The sequence below is a fragment of the Lontra canadensis genome, unplaced genomic scaffold (assembly GCF_010015895.1).
Source record: "Lontra canadensis isolate GAN:19392208 unplaced genomic scaffold, GSC_riverotter_1.0 scaffold323, whole genome shotgun sequence".
NCBI classification, from domain to species: domain Eukaryota; kingdom Metazoa; phylum Chordata; class Mammalia; order Carnivora; family Mustelidae; genus Lontra; species Lontra canadensis.
Window position 1 is genome coordinate 24840 of NW_022631317.1, and position 21926 is coordinate 46765.

The window sequence follows — 21926 nt, forward strand, 5'->3', positions numbered from 1 at the left end:
AATTAAATAGTGTATAGAAATGCTCTCAAAACCATGCAGGTTTTCAAAACCTTTTACAAAGGTAGGATGGCATTATTTGTGGTAATGCAATAAATTTCATTTATTATTGGAATAAACATGTAGAAAGATGATGTTTTAACAGAGAACTGTCTGTGTATTCTGAGCTCCTTTTAGGAAGCGGCATGTATGGTGGTTTGGTCATTTGGTAACGTGGAGAATTCTGTAATGTATGACAAGCACATTCTGTTATTTCTGTCTGTGGTGTGAACTCAAGACACATCTCTCTACAGCATATTTGATTACTTTATAATGTTTGACTCCTATGTTTATATCATAGAAAGAAACAGACATATCTTGAGCTCATGCCACCATATGGTCAACATCCCAGATAATGTAACAGAAGCCCATCCGAATTTCTAAGTCATCTAGTAGGGTTTCTGTAGGGACCACTAATTAGAAAATTCAAGGCTGGCTTTGATTTTCACTTCAAATTAATTAGTTGTATATTACATTATTTGGTTGACTTACTATATTTGTTTTCTAATCATCTTAATGACAACATATTGGTTAGAATGTTACACATTTGTAGGATATTCTAAATATTGAATTTAGCTAAGGAAATCAGAAATAAAATATTTACACATATTCCTTTGGAATTCAAGTTTAAGCAGCAGAAGATGATTCTTTGGACTTAAAATAACATTCTGGTTAATAAATACTTGGAGAAGCCTAGAAGTTGCAAGTGTAGTTCAAGGGAAACTTAGAACTCCTGTGTAAGAGCTGCCTAGCAGAATCTCTCAAGGAAAAAGGCAAACATGGTAAGCCTTGCTCTTCTGTGAGCAGCTTAGACGTTTACTGTGAGAAATTGGAGGAATTTGTTTTCCCTTTGAAGTGTCTTTCTTTCTTTCTTTTTATATATTTTTTTATAAAGGTTTGTTTTTTTTTTCTTTTTTTAGATTTTATTTATTTATTTGACAGACAGAGATCACAAGTAGGCAGAGAGGCAGGCAGAGAGAGAGGAAGGGAAGCAGGCTCCCTGCTGAGCAGAGAGCCCGATGATGGGGGCTTAATCCCACGACCCTGGGATCATGACCTGAGCTGAAGGCAGAGGCTTTAACCCACTGAGCCACCCAGGTGCCCCATTTTTCTTTTTATATTTTATTTATTTATTTGACTGAGAGAGAACACAAACAGGGGAAATAGAAAACAGAGAGGCTTCCTCTCTCACCCACAGAGCAGGGAGCCCGATGTGGGACTTGATCTCAGGACCCCAGGATCATGACCTGAGCTGAAGGCAGACACTTTACAGATTGAGCCACCCAGGCGCTCTGGAAGTGTATTTCCTAAGCTAGAGTCACCTGCACACAGACACATGCGCGTGCGCGCATACACACACACCCTTAAATGTACTACAATTTGAGACTTCTTTCAGGTTATATTGACAATGTGTTTGAAAAATTGTAATTACTAAGCTGGTAAGTGCTTGCGTAGACTTGGAGGGAGGTTTTGAGAGTTCTAGGGTGACGTGCTCTGCAGATAAATATTCATTGACCCTCCAGGGGTTTTTGTAAAGACATATTTGTAATGTATACACATGTATATTAATCCTGAGTTTGTGCTTTTTTTTGTTTATATTTTCTACTATATATTAGGATATTAATAGAAAAAGTACCAATGTGGTGGAATCATGGGGTGGAACCAAAGAAAAGCAAGCTTATACCCACATCATATTCAAGAATGCAACATTTACATTTACATGGGCATTCCAGAGAACGAATCAAGGTCAAGATGTAAGTTCCAAGCACTTTTTTTTTTTTTTTTCAATGCAAAGATCATGCTCCCGATGGAAATTTGTACAAAATGATCACCTATCTCTCCTGGAGGAAAAGATTTAGTTTTCTATTGATATGGGATCAATCATTTGGTTATGGAGAGGATTTGTATTAAAATGGTTTGAGAGCAAGAACGTATGAAATTGAATAACACAACGTATCCTTTGAATTGTTCTACACTAAACAGATATATTTGCTGAAAGCTTAAGAGAAAGAAAATCTGACTGCAGTTATTAAAAGGTGTCTTTAAGGCTTTCTAAAACTTTGAGAAGGCTGGTGACTGTCTTCCTCTTTTTCTGAATGGTCTGACATTTGTCCTGGAGCCATTAACTGGTGTTGGTTTATTATTTCATTGTAGTGATGTCGCCTTTTATAGCCTGGAGAGTGTGTATGTACACATGATTGGGTTTACACACAGAATTACTTATTTTCTTTTACTTTCCCTGCTAGAGTAGACCTTAATTCTCCCCTAAGTTCGTTCCATTGTATGTTTTGATAGTAACAAGACTTACTTTTGTGGATCTCCATAGATGTGACCTTCCCAAGGTGAAAACAAGGTAAACCACTTAAAGCTGTGGTGACAAATGCAGAACATTTTCTCTTTTCTCTTTGGGCTTTCCCTGGGGAACCCATTCCCAGATGTTATTTGACTCTGATTGTTGATGGGTGTTTGGGTTACCATCACGTGGGGCATGAACATGCTGTGGAATGTTTCCTCATCTTGTTGTTGTCCCTCCCCCAGACAAAAGACATTAATAGTCTAGGGTAGCTCTGTTCTCTACTGATAGAGTGGTGCCACTGCCTGGTGAGAACTAGATCTTGATTGACCCAATGTTACAAGAAGAAAAAGTATAGTTAGACCCAGGGATTTGTTCTCTACTCTGCAACCCTTCACTAGAAATCCATATATAGGTCAGGGAAAGTAGTGGAGAGAGAGAGAGAAAGTCCCAAAGGTATGGTGTGATGGCATCATGGTCAGTGTTTGGTGAGGACCAGAGTCCTAGTCTTTCAAGGCTAACCCCTCTTCAAAAGCTTTACCACTCGCTACCCTGCAAACATCCTATTGTATCATTACAGTTAGGCTTATCTCTGAATAAACCATCATGGGAGATAAAGTTGTTCCTGTGTTAAACCATACCAGTTCTTCCAGATGTAAAGCCTATAAACATGCCTGATCTTGCGGTGATTGTGGATAACCTCCTGGAACTCCATTACTATGGAGATTAGCTCCTAGTGTTAAGATTTAAGATTTTTTTTTTTTTTAAAGAACCAAGAAGAAGTAATTTTAATCCACTATCGATTATAAACTGCTAGTCTGGAACACTCTGCTTAGCTATTTTGGTGATACCCACACAAAACGATCTGGTTGTACAATTAAGCCCCAAGGCAGAAGTCATTACTTTCTGCTCTCTTTTTAGAATAGACGGTTCATCAATGACATGGTGAAGATTTATTCTATCACTGCCACTAACGCAGTTGATGGGGTGGCGTCCTCATGCCGTGCCTGTGCCCTCGGTTCTGAACAGTCGGGCTCATCGTGTGTCCCCTGCCCCCCAGGCCACTACATTGAGAAAGAAACCAACCAGTGCAAGGAGTGTCCACCTGACACCTACCTGTCCATACATCAGGTCTATGGCAAGGAGGCTTGTATCCCATGTGGGCCTGGGAGTAGAAGCACTCAGGTGAGTGTGTGTTTCTCTTATTCCCAGGAAAACTTTAATAGAGATACTCATAAGATCCCCTTAATATTTCTCCAGGAACTATGTTGTAATTCTATTTAGAAATGGCCTTTTCATTCTTCTTGTTTTCTCTCCTCTTAGATTTATGCAGCACGTGAACATGTCTTATGTGCCATGAAAGCCCTAGTTCCTGGGGGCATCAGATATTAAGAAAAGCACTCCAATAATAATGGTCTCCAAAAATATTAAAATTAGATTTTTGTGTATTCTGTTAGGGAAGAGCAAGTAAACTCCCTCTGTGGATTGGCCATAGGATTATGGGGAGAGCAGCAAGTATATCTTAGAGTATTTTAAGGGCAAAGGTTGATGTTATATTATGGGTGAAGGAGAAAGTAGTTTTACTGTCTCTTAAAACTGGCATAACAGGGACTTTTGGCTATTTATTAAAATACCTTTTTCCAAGAAACTGGTCTTAGAATAACTTTGCTCTTACTTTAAAAAATGCTGATTTTTCTGTACTCTGCCTTGGAAAATCTAATTATTTTTTCGAAATTCTCTATATTCATGTGATAAACCATAACTAAGACAAAAAAAAAGGAAAATATTTTTAAACATAGAACTGTTTTTGAAACACATTTTTCATAGCAGCTAATATTTTGTTTTCTACTATATATTTTTTTTTGTTTCTTAATCTTTAATCAAAGGACCACTCAGTTTGCTATAGTGACTGCTTTTTCCACCACGATAAAGAAAATCAGAGTTTGCACTATGACTTCAGCAACCTCAGCAGCGTGGGCTCATTGATGAATGGACCCAGCTTTACCTCCAAAGGAACCAAATATTTCCACTTCTTCAATATTAGTTTATGTGGGCATGAGGTGAGTTCTGGCTGTCAAAATGAGATAGAGCTGTATTTCAGCTCTGATTGAGTTGATATTTTCTGTGTGGATGCCTCAATAAAATCTCTACAGAAACTAACAACCAAATGTCAGAAACTGAGCTGTGATTGCTTAAATCCTGCGTTGCCTCTTAGCATGTTGGCAGCTTTCTCCAGCAGGGCCAGCCTTGTCTGCCTCTCTGTCCATCAGAGCACTTATTCCCCAGCCCCTGGAACCCCAGAGATAATGATCTTCATTATGAAATGCTGTGCCAGATTTTATGCAAAGAAAATAAAAAGAGATCTGATGACCACAGATGTTTTCAGGCAAAGGGATCTATAAATTTTACATGGTGTGGTGTTTGTCCTGTTCTGATTTCACAGGGAGTGATCTAAAGCACTCAGCCAGTTAGTTACTCAGTTCATTGAATAAATAAATGCATATTAAATATGTGTTTTGCTAAATATTGAGTGAAGCGGTGAATGAGATTCTTTACATTACATATTACATTTCTTTTTGTCCTTATGCCTCTGTTACCACTGTCTTGCCTTCCCTCTATCCCCTCTTCTTTTCTGTCCTCTTTCTCTTCCTTTCTTTTCTATTCTAATTCCTTTCCTTTTGTTGCTGTTTTCCCCTTTCTTTCCTCAATAGTTTCTCTCTGATCTTTTCCATTGTTTTCCTCTTCTCAGTTTCAACAATTTAAGCTTAGTAACAATATATTGTACCTGTATTGTTGTGAGAAGGCTTAGTGGAGGAAGAAACTTTTAAGTTCAGACTGCTAGCTGCATGAAGAAAGATAAGTCGACATTCCTTTCTTTGGGCCCATGTGTGCTCACCCTACAGCTAAGACTAATAAAATCATCTTCCTTTTTCCCTTTATACTGTCCTACATAGAAATTATAAAGCTATAGTTGTTTGTAGTGGGACTATAGTATATTTAAACAGTCTTCCAATTTTTATAGATTACATATTCCAACTGAGTGAATGATTCAAAAAGTAAACTCCTGTATTCCCTTCACCTTCCTCTGTAGTTGAGTAGTTACATGTCATTGAGTGTGAGTAGCTGAATGAAGGCACTTGTAGTGACCAACTATTAAGAATTTAGATGGTGTCCTAAATTTTGCTGCAATAGGACTTTTAGGCTTTCTTCTTCAGACTTCATATTACCTTTTTGCCACAACAGACCAATAAAGGAGAAGGAAGAGCATGTCTTTTTCTTTGACATTAAAACCTTCACCAAGAGTTATCTGGTCTCTTTGAACACATTGTTATCCTTTGAATTGATGGTTTCATGGGTGACTTTTAGTTGCTTAAGTTAGATGGCTTTCATCCAGCACAAATGATGCTTGTAGTTGGAAGAGCAGTGCAGTCTTGAATTTCTATATTCATTGTAATTTAAATGACTCAACCCTGGTTAAACATTGGAATTCCTCAAGAGCTTTAAAAAAAAAAAAATGCCAGTGCCTGGGCCCCATACCATACCAATTAAAGCAGAATGTCTGCAGTGAGGAGAGAGCCACTGCTCTACGAGGGTCATGAGCTCTCTGAGATCTAATGTAAGGACTGACTCTTCCACACACATACACATACACAAAGAGGTTTCTCTTTATGACTTTATTTTCCTAGGGGAAGAAGATGGCTCTCTGTACCAACAATATAACAGACTTCACAGTAAAGGAAATAGTGGCGGGGTCCGATGATTATACGAATTTGGTAGGAGCCTATGTATGCCAGTCAACTATTATTCCTTCTGAAAGTAAGGGTTTCCGAGCAGCCTTATCATCACAGTCCATCATTCTGGCAGATACATTTCTAGGTAAGCTTCATTTGGTTCCTGTATGTATGCATGCAGTTATTCTAAAATTACAGTACTGGTAATTTGTCATTGTGTTGGTATTTGCCATAGATGATGACGGCCTCAGGTAATTCTAAATCATCACTTTGTAACATGGTTGCAAAGCCCCTGAAGTTGAGATCTATTGGTCAATCTAAGTGAGTGCAAGCATCTCCTGAATTTATGCATAATTTTTTTTGAGAGTCTATGCTTTTCATCAAATTCTCCAGGAGCTTAAGAAGCAGAATAAGATTAGAAACCAAAACTATAAACAAAAGCACAGCAAACAAATATTTTATAAACCTAAATCATAATATCCACCACCAGTTTTCATAAGTAAGTTGGTGACACTTAGTAAAGGTGAATGTGGGGAGCTTTATTCCCCGTCTGTCTTTCCTGTCTTTGTAGACTAGAAGGCATAAGAAAGTTTTAAGAATGACCACTTAGTGATTTTTATGGATCGAGTTCATTAGAACCTCTGGGATGGTGATATAACAGTATAACAATTTAACAAGCTTCTTGTGATTCTAATGTACAGCAGAGTTGAGAACCATTGCTATCAACTCCAGAGGAATTTAGCTTTAATTTTCAGCACCGTGGTCAGTTACCGAGTCAGCTGGAGAGGTTGCTGTTACTGCTTGCATTTTGGCTCTGTGGTCATTTTGTCTCCAAGGGATGGGAGAAGTGCCTGACTTTTAGATTAAACAAAATTTGGAGTTGCTTTCTGGAAGTTATTGGGTACAAAAATTTTTTGTTTTCTCAGGTGTGTCTATACTGAGTGAAAAGCTGTATTAACAAAACAGCCCAGCTCTTACAATACAACTCATTAGAAGCTGAGAATTTTAATAATGTTAGGATGTTGAAGTGTTAGAGCTGGAAGGGGCTTTAGAGATCATCTCAATTATTTCATGCATTTTACAGATTTAGGACATAAGGCCCAGGGATGTGAAGTGACTTGAGCAAAATTACAGAGCTATAGAGTAGATTCTTTTCTTTTTTTTCTTAGAGTTTGGAATGGTACTTTATCTTACTGTGAATGCATAGATTTAATACAATATTTCTGGTCAAATGACAGTATCCAAGTAAAGCTGGTTTCTATTCAGATACACAGAGACTAAATAAATCTCATTCTTCCATATTGCTTAACAGCTTCTTTTTTATTGTCATCTAGGAGTGACCGTTGAAACGACATTGCAAAATATTAATATAAAAGAAGAAATGTTCCCAGTTCCCTCTAGCCAAATACCAGATGTGCATTTCTTTTATAAGTAAGTGAAGATGCTGCTTCCCTTGACTATTTTAATCAAGAGTATCTTGGTACCTAGAATAGTAGCTTATTATACTTAATAGATACTCAATGATTAGTTCTTAAATAGAAGTCTTAGTGTAAAGCAGGAAACATGAACTATTTTGAAAATGTTATATAAGTTCTGATATGTATAATATATATCTTTTTTCTGATTATATTTTTTCTATATTTCTACTTTATATCTATTTCTTGTACATATACTTTATATATAGATATATTTTTTCTTATAAATTGGGCGATAAAGAGACTCTACTTCCTTGTCCAGGCAGTATTTGTAATTCAGACATTTCAATATTAGCCAAAGTAGACACAACCTCTCTTCCCTTTGAAAAATTTTTGTGATTATGACTTTGATTATAATTATGGTGACTTGCCTAAACACCTTGATGATAGCTTATTACTTTACCTGAGGAAATAGTCAATTTTTCCTAGGCAGTGAAAGCAAATGAGCTCAGTTTGTATTAAAATTTTTAATTAGTGAACTTGGACACATTTTTCTTATTCATTGTTGCACAGAGTGTGGGAGCAGTTACACACAGGTTATTTATGTCTTGGTGATCTGTGTTGTGTCTATTCTGTAAAATGCCGTTTGCCCTGCAATAGGTCTTCTACGACTACGACATCTTGTGTCAATGGCCGGTCAACTGCTGTGAAAATGAGGTGCAATCCTACTAAACCAGGAGCAGGAGTGATTTCAGTCCCCAGGTATTCTTACTTCTATGTGGTCAATTTCACATTTGTATTTATTGTGAGGCAGCAAAACTCTCCAGAATCCTACTATTTTAAGACATATCCTCTAGGAATGCAAAGCAGGAAGAATGGAAGAATATGTAGGTTTTTGTTGTGGGGATATGCTGAGCATCTCTTAAGAGGAATAGGTCTTCACCAATTTCAGTACTTCCCCGTCTCCTCAAGGCCGTATTCTCCTCCTGTTTGCCTAAGTGTCTGTTTGTCTTGAAAATTATTTAACTAATTATATAATTATTGTGTTTGTATCCTCGTATTAATTCATAGTGGTTAGTCCTAATTTCCCTAAGAGCTGCTTTATACATAACCTGTCTGATAGTACTTCATCAGTGAACTACCTGGGTGGTCTAGACGGAAGTAATCTACCCTCCCAATCATAGCTTCTTTCTCCGTAAGGGGTGGGGGGCACAGTAGATAATTTGTATGCTCCATTTCCAGCTCCTTCGTTTTCTGATGAATGGCGGCAGAATGACCGAGGTAGAGTCTCATTTGTAGAATACACAATACAATTCATTTAATTTACTGGCACTGAGAGAACAGCTCTCCACAGTCTCAGTCTGACTAATACAGTTTACCTGGATGGGAGCTCTAGAAGAGAACGAGCAATTTCATAGACTCAGAACTCTCAGCTTACCTAACTGTTTTCATGGCATGAGTGCCATTTAGATGGCTGCTGATTTTCATTCTTTGCACTTATTTATTGTTCCGTATATAGATTATTTCTAATCTCTGTGTGGGATTAAGGTACCTTTGGAGCACAGTTTGACTTGCAGGTTTTTCTCCATCAAGCTAGTGAAAATGTATATTTTAAAAAAGAAAATGGTTGACTTAATTTTGTTTTTGATAGTTTCACCATAACCCATGAGAGATTTGAAGCTCTTCTGCTCATGTCACCGCAGTATTGGAAATCAGTGGTCTTAAGTGTTATGGCAAATGCTTGATATCTTAAAAAGATTAGCAGTGCTAACAATATTGTGGGTTTACTTTGGGACATAAAGGTACACTAGTATTCATCTCGCACCAGCTGTGTTTCTCTGTCTGATGGATCTGGAAATTAATTTTTCTTTTCACCTTTTCAAGGTGAGAGAAGTATATGATGAAAGGAGAACACAATGAAAGGTAATAGGTGTCAAGTGAAAGAGACAGGGGGAGTCTGATGTCCAAGAGCCTCACGTGGCAGAGGGTCCTTGAGACAGCATCCAGGCTGGAGTCAGGGCAGCAAACCACACTTTGTTTAGGAGAAGGTGTGGTTAGAGTGGCTTTAATTATTCGGCAATATCCCACCATAGAGCTTTGAGTTCAGACGCTGCTTTTGTTTATGGTAGTACCTCTAAGGTCCTGTTTTTGGACTTAGCAACTAGCCACCCCGAATCTGGCCTCAGGAAGTCTCTCTGATGGCTTCCAAGCAGATAATATGACTGAAGGTCAGGTCTGTCCTTTATTTTTTTTGTTTAAAAATTTATTTGACAGAGAGAGAGAGAGATCATAAGTAGGCAGAGAGGCGGGCAGAGAGAGAGGAGGAAGCAGGCTCCCTGGTGAGCAGAGACCCCAATTCAGGGCTTGATCCCAGGACCCTGAGACGATGACCTGAGTTGAAGGCAGAGGCTTAACCCACTGAGCCACCCAGATGCCCCCAGGTCTGTCCTTTAAGAAAGTATCTCACTCTCCCAACGTGGGTTCTGATGTTTTAAGGTAATAATAATAATAAAAAAAGTCTCATGTTGTTAAATGATACTATTTAGAAACTTGGGGTTTTTTTGCCTTGTGAGAAGAGGAAAAGTTAAGTTTTTCCTTTGACCTCTAGCAGTTTTTTCTCTTCACAGAATTTAGTTGTCTTTGCCAGGGTTTCTCAAGATACTCTGTGGCAGAATACCTTGGGGTGTCTATTTTAAAAATCAATTTCTAGATCTTTCCTGAAACCAAAACAATCTCTTGAGTGTTGAGCATAGGAATATTTTTTAAAATACAAGGCAATTCTTAGGTGCCTGGCTGGTTCAGTTGGTAGAGCATATGACTCCTGATCTCAGGGTTGTGGGTTCAAGCCCCACGTTGGGGGTAGAGATTACTTTAAAATATTATTTAAAAAACAAGGCAATTCTGTGCAGATAAAAATTTTGGAACTACTGATCTTAATCCACATTTTGGTACTTTGGTGATTAGGCTTGCTTTTTTCTGAGATAAATCCTCAAACTTTGCTCTGCGTTTTAGTTTTCTGAAAAGCTCATTTAAAATGTCTTGGTCTATAGGGTAGTCCTTCACCCATATTTGGTAAAACTTTATATGTAATTATGATGCACATTGAGGTTTGAGGACCACTGCTCTAGGGAACAGCCGGAACCCCACAGCCTAATGAGCTAACCTTCTGTTCTTACTTGAATCAGTTCCCTGTGAAGGCACAAGGGGGAGCCCTGGCATCAGCATATGAAAAACAGCGGCTTGTTCTGAAAGAGAGTTTTTTTAGCTTTGGGGCTGAATAAAGATTTCCTACTAACAGTGAGGAAATGTTAACAGAGCCAGGTTTCTCCGGCTACTTTTGAAGAGGATTTACTTTGCAATTTGGGAGAGCTGGGGGTGGGGAGCTTTAAGATCTCCAGAAGAGGGAGGAAGGTGCTAACCGGGCACTTGGCTTGAAAAAAGTCTCACATGCTGTGACCAAAAAGTCTCAGAAGGCAGACTTTGGCAGTTTGGAAGGGATGCCACCCCCGGGAATTCTCCTGTCTTGGCCAACAATCTTGGCAAAGCAGGCAAAGGAGACTGGAGTAGTAGTGATGTTGGTTGGGGCTCTGAAGCTTGTGACCTAAGAAAATGCCATAAGACCCTTAGTCTTGGGAAAATGAGAAGGTCTTAACAGAGCGTGGGCAGGCAGGAGGAAAGGGACAATGTGTGTTCTCTGTATCTCGTAGGAAATTTAGAGGGAATAGCAAATTATCAGGGCCGCCTACTAACCTGCAGTTGGAAAACTGCATCCTGTCTGTGTTTGGTCTGGCAAATGCAGTTGGTTTCTAATTTCACAAAATGTCTGGGGGGGTGTGTGAGACATTTTAGATAAAAACTTAACAGCATGGTATCTGTGGTGGAAGAAATCTGAGAGCCAGAGTGAGTGGACTTTTGGGGATTTCCTGGTGGAGTTTGCATCTTGGCCAGCGAACAAATTTCTAACATATTAGAGTGCTGATAGCCCTAAATAGGTCGCCCTCCAGCCTCTGCCTAAGAAACTTTTCAAACCTCCAGTCATGATCCTAGGTCGTTAGGAAAATCGAAGATTCACCTTTCAATAGGAAAAATTTAGAACTAAATAAACATTGTGTCCTAAGTGTTCTTTCAAATGCATAAGAAATTTCTGTGAATGGAAAGGTTAAAAAAGCATTATTAGAAAGTGGGCAAAAGGAGTCATCTTCACTCTGATGAGAGACCTGCATCAGACGCATTTGCTTGACGCAGTAGGGAACACTGAGGACCCTGGGTATACAGCTGTGGTGGCACAGTCAAGACAGAAGGATGTCCTGGCTGTGTCGATAATTCTTTTCTTCCCGTCATGTGTTCATCTTGCCATTTTGTCCCTCCAGTTTCTCATAGGTAGAGATTTACAAAGAAGCGCACTAAGCCCAGAGGCAAATATCACATTTATCCGGGGATAACTCAATTGGTCTGCAAGTTATTGGTGCTTTGTTTAACATGAGTCATTCTTCCTCCAACGAGGTGGTCTTTAGTAATGATATGATTTAGAGGAAAATCATCATCCTCTCTTTCTCTCTGTCTCGATTTATGTAACTATATTTAACTGCTTGGAGAGTTTATGAATCAGTCTAAAATTGTTTTTGCCAAAACCTCCTTCAGAATCCAAATTCATCTTTATCATAAGGGTAGCCTTGGGCTCAGAGAGTCCAGCTAGTGAGTGGTTCCGGGCCAAATGGAGAGGGGCTACTGATCATTAAAAGGAAAGAAAAAAAAAAAGAGTTTAGCTTCTGAGAATGTTGTATCTCACAAAACGGATGCTTCGGAGGTCTGTCGTGATAGCATTCACAGGCGGAACATGCCAGAGCTTTATTCCACAGGCTCTGATTTAGAATTTGCTCTGTCAAAGTTACCGGACCTGCAGGACACTTGTGTTTTCTTTGGTGTTTGGGAGAGGTCTCTTGCAGCCAAAAGTCTATCCATTTTAAGGGGGTAAGAGGCAAAGGATAATGATTGGTTAAGTGGGTTCTTTGTTTTCTTTTTTCCTCTGAACCACTTATGGACAGATAATAGATATCTAAATTGGTACAAGTTAAGTTTAAAAGGCAGTGGAATTTAAAACATAAAAGCCAAGTATGTTCTTAGAACAAGGAAAAGTGAGGAGGCATATAAAAGCTCTATGAGCATAAGTAAAAACCCATTATGATCAAGAAATGGAAAAATTGAATACAGAATTGTTAAAGTTATACAGTTCAAGCACTAATGAGTAATCATAGGACATGACATAAAAAGATTATAAAACAGTCAAAAAGTTTAAGGATCCATTTTGAAATAAGGATGATAAAACTCTGACAGGTTTTGCAGACCTGTAGATAAGAGGGTCTGGGGAGTGTTAGCTAATGTAGTTTGTATAGGTCTTGATCGGGTTCTGGCTTTTGGTAATTAACCTAGGAGAGAATCTGCAAAAAGGGAGGTTTTTGCAGGACACTGGTAGAATTTTAGATCCCTGGATCAAAGAGGTATGGATCAGAAATCTTATGTTCAAACTCAGTCATAAGTGGTTGATACTCTTCAGCCTCAGGGCAAAACTGTAGCAAGATCCAAAGCCATTTTATGGATCCCACACAGGAAGGCTCTCTGTCCACTGGCATTCTCACCTGAGAAAGGCTGAACTTCTCAGAAGCCAAAGCCAAGGGGTTACCAGCAGCTGGTTAGAGAGGATCACCCATGCCAGAGGATGCCAGTCTCTGAACTCCAAGATTGGGAAACCCCAGGAAACCCAGAAAAGCCTTGCACGAAAGAAGCTGAGTTAACAACCGTGCTCTGACACCAAATGAGAAAGTTTGAGGCACTTGAAACTATGGACTTTCCCCCGAGTCTCTTGAGACCGACTCCAGAAGGGTCAGAACCCTACTGACAATGTACCTTATTTGAATAAGGTTTAGGCAAAAACAAGATTACATTGTTTTATCAACTATCCCAACAATTAACAATTGATTAGGTATAGGGTTGTAGTAGTTCATAAGAAAATAAGATTATTGTCCATGAATTTTTAGTATGAACCAAGGAGATCCTGTCTTAGATAAGATGATTCATATAAAGGAAGACACTAATAACTCGTAGTTCTGTCCGCTTCCCCCCCAGAATATGTATCCCATTTTAGAATCCAAGATAGAACTTACTTAACTTAAAAAGAACTTACTTTAAAAAAGATTGATCGGAATTTGCACGTTACCAGTGCTATCCTGATGGGAAAGGCAAGCCCAGAAACAAAATAAGGAAACTGGAAAGTCTTCCTTATTTAAGAGTAAAACCATATTATGGTGCACCTGGTTTTCCTTGTCGATGGTGGTTTCTGTACCTAGAATTCATGGCCTATGGTGACAGGGGTGTGACCCTACAGGGGTCATCCTGTGGAATTCTAGTCTTCTGTGCTCCAACTGTCAGTGATTCACATACTGCTCTTCAAACACTTACTTGCTGGTTTCTATGGTGATCTTGTAGTAGACCAAAAATTTAAAAAGAGAAGCTCAGTTAGTGACACCTTTGAAAAGCCAGTGTGGGGAGGATGGAGATGATGGTGACCCAGGTCATCAAAGGGAAAGAGTTTCACATATTTGGCGATAAAGCATTTGTCTATCTTACTACACGCTTTTTTATTCTTAGTAGAAGAAAATCTTTTTGTGTTTTTTTTCTCTTGCATTTTTTTTTTTCTATTTTCATTTTCCATGTAAGCACTATTGAAACGAGTACTGCTTCCTACACCCTTGTCACTTCATAGGGAAGGCCTGATTCAAACTGTGAAACTTGGGTTTATAACAAAGAATCAAATTTGGATGTTCCACATTTTAACTGATTCGTTGGGTTGAAAGAATTAAAGAATTGATTCTAAACTAAACTACTTTTAACCTAAGAGCAGATTTTAAGAAGTAAATTCTCCCAGGGAAAGGCAGTGAATCATTGTAGTATTTTGACACTTACTGGCAGCTCTGTAAGTTACATCAATGTCTTGATATTTTCCCCCTGGTTTCTGTAGTTCTACCAGTTATTGAGAAAGTGATGTGCATTGTTAATAGTCTTTTATATTTTGCAGTACTTGAAACTTTCCCAAATTGTTCTCTTATTTTGTCCTTTATAACCACCCTATGAAGGCAGTGAAACAGACATTTCGCTTCCGCTAAATTATAAATATGAAACAGTGCGGGGGGAGGGACTAAGTCACTGGTGGAAAAAAACACAAATCACTTGCAAGTCCAGCCAGAATTGTAACCTGAGTTTTCTCGCCAGAGGTTTTTGCAACTTTAATTAATTTTCCCCCTTTTCTTTATTTATTGAGGTTGTTTTTTTTTTTTTTCCTCAAACTTTACTGGACTTACTCTTTTATTTTCCCAAGATAAACAGCCCTCACTGCCCTTGAAAATGTGCCTGTGTTGGAAAGATAAAATAATTTGGGAAGGAGAGACTTCAGCAGGAAATTATATTGGGTAATTTATGCTAAATGATCAAAAAGTTAATTACCTTTAAAATTTCAATTCATTGTTGTACAAATAATTGTGTTCTTGAAGAACTTTTCTTTCTTTCTTTTTTTAAAGATTTTATTTATTTATTTGACAGAGATCACTAGTAGGCAGAATGGCAGGCAGAGATGGGTGGGGGCAAGCAGGCTCCCCACTGAGCAGAGAGCCCAGAACCCTGGGATCATGACCTGAGCCGAACGCAGAGGCTTTAAACCACTGAGCCACCCAGGTGCCCCTTGAAGAACTTTTCTAATTGGTTGCCCGATTTTTTTTTTCAAAAATGCAGTTTTGAGTTGGTTTTCCTGATGTGGAAGGTGGGAAATAGTGATAATTTTTTTAAGTGGCATGATTTTCATCTATTGTACTTACCTTTTAAAAAAAAGACCTTTTTGTTTCTTGGTCTGAAAATACTTTACTGGCTTTTACAAACAGAAATCAAGGGAGGTAACAGTTAAGCTACTTTTCCTAAGAGCTCCCATTCATCGCTGTTCTCAGCTTGAAAGTACTGGACCTCTGTTTCTAAGTACATTACACAGAGCTGTGCTTTTCTTTACATCCCACGCATGATTACTTCGTTTATAGCATACTACAGGCATTTCGACATTTAGAAGGATAATCCTATAAAAATGTAGACAATTTTTAGGCAGGCAGATTTTTCTTTCAGTGTTCATATTGTAGGATGACCTTAGAATATATACTAAGCGTATGAAATTTTACTTTGTTGCTAGACCAAAAATTACAGTTTTAGACTGCATATCATCACAAAGTCATCTGAAGTTAAAAGTTAAGAAGGGGTGTGTTGGGGTTCTCCCTTTTATTGTGTGTCTGTCTTTTTGCCCCACATGTGTTAGGACACCTGTACGTGGCAGCAGCCCAGGTGTGAAGGTTTCCAGGGCAGTGCTGTGTATGTACACAGCTTAAGGGAAGTCTACTACACATATGAACGGAACACGATTCCCCTAGCTTTAACGAAGTCATGAACAAAACAGCCATTCCCTCCAGAACCTTTCCACATAACTTCTTGCTTCAATGAATAAGGATCCTGTACACAGTAATAGCAGTTTAATTTTTGAGCCATGCTGTGTTTATCTGTCCCTAAAATGAAAGAAGCAAGTTGACATAATAGACCCACGTACCACAGAGCAGTTTCAAAAGGTCTCTATTCAGGCCCCACCTGGTGCTTGGTTCTCTGCCATCTTGCACCTGTGTGTAAGCCCCATCTGTGGTCACTGAGTGGTGATGGTCATTACCTCTTGAAAGACGTCTTCGTCAGACTGAAGAAACCCAGGTTTGCACAGTCATTTGCACCACTGAGATTTGTGTGGACCTGATAGTTGTTTTGTTTGCTTTTATACTTTAGGCAATTTTGTTTTCAACAATCACCCCCACCCCCCTGCTGCCCTCACCCTCTAGACCACGATCCTGTTCATTATTCTGTTCTTGGAGCCCGTTGCCTAAGTACGTCACCTTTTTTTTTTTTTTTAAGATTTTGTTTATTTATTTGACAGACAGAGATCACAAGTAGACAGATAGGCAGGCAGAGAGAGAGAGGGAAGCAGGCTCCTCGCTGAGCAGAGAGCCCGATGCAATGCGGGGCTCAATCCCAGGACCCTGAGATCATGACCTGAGCTGAAGGCGGAGGCTTTAACCCATTGAGCCACCAGGCACCCCCTAAGTACGTCACCTTAAAAAGAAATGACACCTCCCTTCTCCCACCTGGTTCCTGCCTGTATGCCTAGCGCCCACTCACTGCCCTGCTCCTGAAGCTGTTATGGTAATGACCAGCTTGTACTTCCCTTACAATTCATCTACCACTTCATCCCTCAGCAGGCATCCCCTTGCTTTCTTCTTTTCTCTTCTGGCTAAATCTTACTGAATATTCGATATTTGTTCTAGGCACCCCTTCCATCAAGAGGTCTTCCCAGAGCTCTTTTTATTTTGTTGTCATTATCTCTATCTGTCCTCTACATCTTTAAAAAATAACTTTATAGGGATACGATTCTCATGCTATACACTTGGCTCACTTAAAACAGATAAGCCACTGGTTATTAGCATATTCATAGATAGGTACAACCATCAGCACAGTCATTTTTGAGAGCTCTTCTTCACCTTAAAAAGAAACCTTATACACTTTAGCTATCACCTTAGCTCTCTTTCAAGCCCCAAGCAACCACTAACCTACTGTTTTTATAGATTATCTTATTCTGAAGTTTCATAAAAATAACATCATTTATTTTTTTTAAAGATGTTATTTATTTGACAGAGAAAAAGAGAGCACAAGTAGGGGGAATTGCAAGCAGAGGGAGAGGGAGACGCAGGTTCCCAGCTCAGTAGGGAGTTCGATCCCAGGACCCTGAGATCATGACCTGAGCTGAAGGAACACACTTGAATGACTGAGACACCAGGTAGCCCAATAACATCATTTAATATATAGAGTCTATATTCTATATATTAGAAGAAGAATCTATATATTAGTAGAAGATTTATGTTTTATGTATTAGTAGAAGATTGGCTTCTTCTACTTAGTGTATTTTCAAGGTTCATCCAATTTGGGGCATGGATCAGTTCTGCGTTCCTTTTTATGACCTAGTAATACTCCACCGAATGTTATAGCACATAGTGTTTGTCTGTTCATCTGCTCGTGGACCTTGGAGTTGTCTCTACCTTTTGGCTCTCATGAGTAATGCTCATATGGACATTCATGTACAAGTTTGTGTGTGGACATATGTTTTTCTTTCTCTTGGATTTTTATCTAGAAATGGAATTACTGGATCACGTGGCAACTCATTTTGATGATCTGAGGAACTACCAGCTTGTTGCAAAACAGCTACACCTTTTCCATTCCCATTAGCAATGTTTGAAGTTTCTAATTTCTTGACATGTTTGCAACTCTTGTGATCATCTGTCTTTTTGTTCTAGCCATCCTAGTAGGTATGAAGTTGTGGCTTCATTTCCTTTTAGTTTCTTGTTTGTGGATTTTCTCAGCACCCATACATTGCTTTCCAGTATGCAGTGAGCACTTAAATGTTTCTTGGACTTGATTGAATGTGTAAGAACTGTCACTTCATTTTTTTATTTCAGCAAGTGCCCAGCAGGCACCTGTGATGGATGCTCATTCTATTTTCTGTGGGAGAGTGCTGAAGCTTGCCCTCTGTGCACAGAGCATGACTTCCATGAGATTGAGGGAGCCTGTAAGAGAGGAGTTCAGGTAAGGGACAAATCCATCTAAGCAGAGCTGTGTGATTGAAGAGAAATTGATGAGTTTGGTGTCACTTAAATCACAGAAACTCAGGTTCAAAACTGTGGCTAAAGCTTATAGTTAAATTAATGTCTCATTGGTATGCATTTAAAATCAAGTTTTGTTACCACCAATAAGGTTACCACCATCAGTGTGTTACACTGCATGTATTTCTCTTGTCATTAATTTTTTTCAAAACCATGATTTTTAGTTACTGACAGATACTCTATTATATATATTTTGGGATTTAATAAATCCCCTGTTGGACATTTGAGAGAAAATTTGAGAAGTCTTTTTGTAAACAACTGTAATGAACATCTCTGTTGGGAATGTGATGATTTCCTTAGATTTTATTATGAGAAAAAGATTAATTGGATCTAAGGAGATGGACATTTTTAAGGTTCTTGATACATATTACTAACATGCTTTGGTGGTATCCTTTTGCACTTCTGGGAGTAGTGTCTGAGAGTGCTTAGGTCACTGTACAAGCTTTGAGGAGTGCTGTGTGAAAAAACACAAACTTTTCTTCCTTCAAGATGTCTTCCTATTTGAACCTCTCTGAATTCTATTGAAACGACAAGAAAAAAAACACAAATGATAATAAATCATTGCTAGTGGTGGTAACCATAGTGGGGAATTGGCATCAGAGAATCAGATTCTGATGGGATTTTGGAAAACTGGGATAAAGTTGGAGTAGGCCTGACGTTCAGGTCTCCTGGAGTGGGAAGCGTGCTGGAAGGCTGGTGGCAAGAAGGGATCAGAGAGGGACTGCTGTTCTTTCCAGGAAAGTCTGGAGGAGCATATTATTGGCAGGTCAGAGGGCAGGAGTACAAGAAGAAGTCAGAATGCCCTACCTCATCTCCTGCATTCAGAGTATTAGCAGTAGCCTTTACGTCTGGGGGAAAAACACAGAGAGCCGTTCTCTACATAGGGATTTTTCAAGCTTTACATAGGGATTTTTCAAACTTTAATGACATTGAACCCATAGTAAGAAATACATTGCACAGAAAAGCTAATACACAGACTCCAACTCAGACACATAGCAATATGCCTAAAAATGAAGTGAAATTTCCTGGAACAATACTTATTTTTGTATTTGATAATAAAGTCTAAGCATAAATGTAATATAAAATGTGTTGTCATGAAATAATTGAATATAAAACAGGAAAGGTTCCCAATCTACAACAAGTAAAGAAAAATTAGGAATGTTTTATTTCATTCATCAAGTGTGCATCTTGTGCACAGATGAGCCAGTTTCTTGTTAACATTCTTAGTGGATCAAGGATGAAAAATCTTGGCTTACCAAAAAATGGTTTCTTTTTAGTCCTCATAATACTAATGATACACATTTTATGTCTCACAGTGGAAAGTCTTCTTGATCGTTTCTCTAAAATGATGATACCCTTATCATTTTTTAAGGAATAAATGAGAAACGGATGCATTCCCTTCTTTGACCATCATTTTAACTCAAGGGCTTTGAAAAGTCAGGTGATCTTTTATGTAAACATTCTCTAATATTCACCATTTCTCTTCTGGAAAGCAATGATAAGAACATTAAGACCACGGGGTTGCAATAATCTCTTTAATTTAACTCTCTTTATTGCCAAAATTCTGTTCAGCATGTTTTAAGAATGTTTGGAACAGATAGTTAGAAGGTGATTCTTTTTAAATATTTGCTTTTGCCTTCAAGATATCTTTAGGAACACTTTGCTGTGTTTGTCATATTGAAATACATAATTTCCCTCCTATAGTTCTAAATTTATCTTGAGAAATAAGTAAGTCAACATTTCTGTTATACTTAGATATGGATTTTGAAAATATTTGCCAAATGAGATCAGGCTTCAGTTAGAAAAATAGAAATGTTATTCCGAAGCTCATGTACCTTGCTTAGTGTGCTCAGTCGCAACAGCAAAACAAATGGGTACGACCCGGTAAGTGAGTGTTTATGTCCAGCCTCTGAATAAAAGATTTCAAAAAGTCTGCTCTTTTTAAATTTTTTTTATTTTTTTATTTTTTTTAAAGATTTTTATTTAATTATTTGACAGACAAAGATCACAAGTAGGCAGAGAGGCAGGCAGGGGGTGGGGGCGAAGCAGGATCCCTGCCCAGCAGGGAGCCCGATGTGAGGCTCGATCCCAGGACCCTGAGATCATGACTTGAGCTGAAGGCAGAGGCTTTAACCCACTGAGCTACCCAGGTGCCCCCAAAAGTCTGCTGTTTAGTGAGTTTTATGTTGCACAAATGACAGCTTTCACTGTTTTCCATCACAGTAGACCCTCCCCCCTTTTCCCCTGGGGGATATGTGCCAAGACGCCCAGTGAATGAATGCCTGAAACCACAGATAGTCCCGAGGACTACGTATACTTTGTTTTTCCTTTTACGTACGTATACACGTACCTAGGATGAAGTTTAATGTCTAAATCAGGCACAGTAAGAGATAAACAACTGATAATAAAAGAGAACAATTATAACAATATACAGTAATAAAAGTTATGTGAATGTGCTCTTTCTCTCAAAATATCTTCTTGTCCTGCGCTCACCCTCATGATGACGTGAGATGGTGAAATGCTGTGCGATGAGATCCAGTGAGGGCAGTGATGTAGGCACGTGACAGAGCATGAGGCTGCTGTGGACTTTCTGATGATAAATCAGAAAGATCATGTGCTTCCTACCTGAACCCACAGAAAGTCAAACTGCAGATAAGGGGGGGACTGCAGTAGGTTCAGGAACAAGGGTAGATTTTTTTTGGATGCCCGAAGCCTCATGGGAGAGAAAAATACAGTGATTGCAAAATATCGCTAATGTGTATTATTTAATTTTTTAACAATTTCCCTGTGTTTCCTGCTCTATACTCTATACAGGTTTTCTCTCTGTCTTGACTAAGAGTATATTTTCCCAATTCTGTAAATGTATCTAATCCAGGTGTGTATGAAGTTAAGTTTACACATTACAACAAGTCCTCCACAGAGAGGTTTGTAAACTAAGAGAGTGGCACAACTTGTGGGGAAAGTGTTCTTATCAACTTGGAACTTAGAAATCTATACCAGGTTCTCAGTGTGTGTAGTAAGCATTACTTCTAAATGTCACCCAGTCATGCAGATTTGAAGAGATACTGTGTTATCACTGAGAGGGATATTTTTAAGTTTATCATCAAGTTTATCTCACCCTGTTTGCAAAATATCCCAGCATGCTGGAAGAAGACAATTTTCAGCTGCAGAGTCAGCCATTTTCTCCTTTGCTAATGACGTGCGACTGGATGAAGCAATAAGGCATTCTAATTAATAATTAGGGAATGACTGAGAAATTTGGTCAATAGCTTGCTCTTTTTTTTTTCCCTGAACAATTTGGGAGCTTATGGAAAAGTTAAGTACTCTGAGTTTACAAGTACCTTTTTAATCCAAAGTTTTAACATTTTGTTTATGACTGCCATTAGACATTAGAGCTTTGCCAATTTTACCGCTATTGCACACTTGATAAAACTATGTAATGTATTGCACAGTCTTTTTTTTTTTTTTAAGATTTTATTTATTTACTTGACAGAGGGAGAAACAGCAAGAGAGGGAATACAGGCAGGGGAACTGGGAGAAGGAGAAGCAGGCTTCCTGCTGAGCAGGGTGCTGGGCTCGATCCCAGGAATCTGGGATCAGGACTTGAGCCGAAGACAGACAGACGCTTAACAGACTGAGCCACCCAGGTGCCCCTGCAGGGTCTTTTTTT

General features: G+C 38.7%; 1 protein-coding gene across 1 annotated transcript in view; it reads left to right on the forward strand.

Moving 5' to 3' along the window:
- Window positions 1-21926, forward strand: part of LOC116862779 (UPF0577 protein KIAA1324-like) — a gene marked incomplete at its 5' end in the record, with an annotated part of 61902 nt that overhangs the window by 23871 nt on the left and 16105 nt on the right. The window contains 7 exons of the mRNA XM_032850173.1: window positions 1653-1790; window positions 3251-3514; window positions 4216-4389; window positions 6016-6205; window positions 7395-7491; window positions 8136-8237; window positions 18053-18179. Coding sequence (XP_032706064.1) covers window positions 1653-1790; window positions 3251-3514; window positions 4216-4389; window positions 6016-6205; window positions 7395-7491; window positions 8136-8237; window positions 18053-18179 — 1092 coding nt within the window. The remainder of the gene's footprint in view (window positions 1-1652; window positions 1791-3250; window positions 3515-4215; window positions 4390-6015; window positions 6206-7394; window positions 7492-8135; window positions 8238-18052; window positions 18180-21926) is intronic.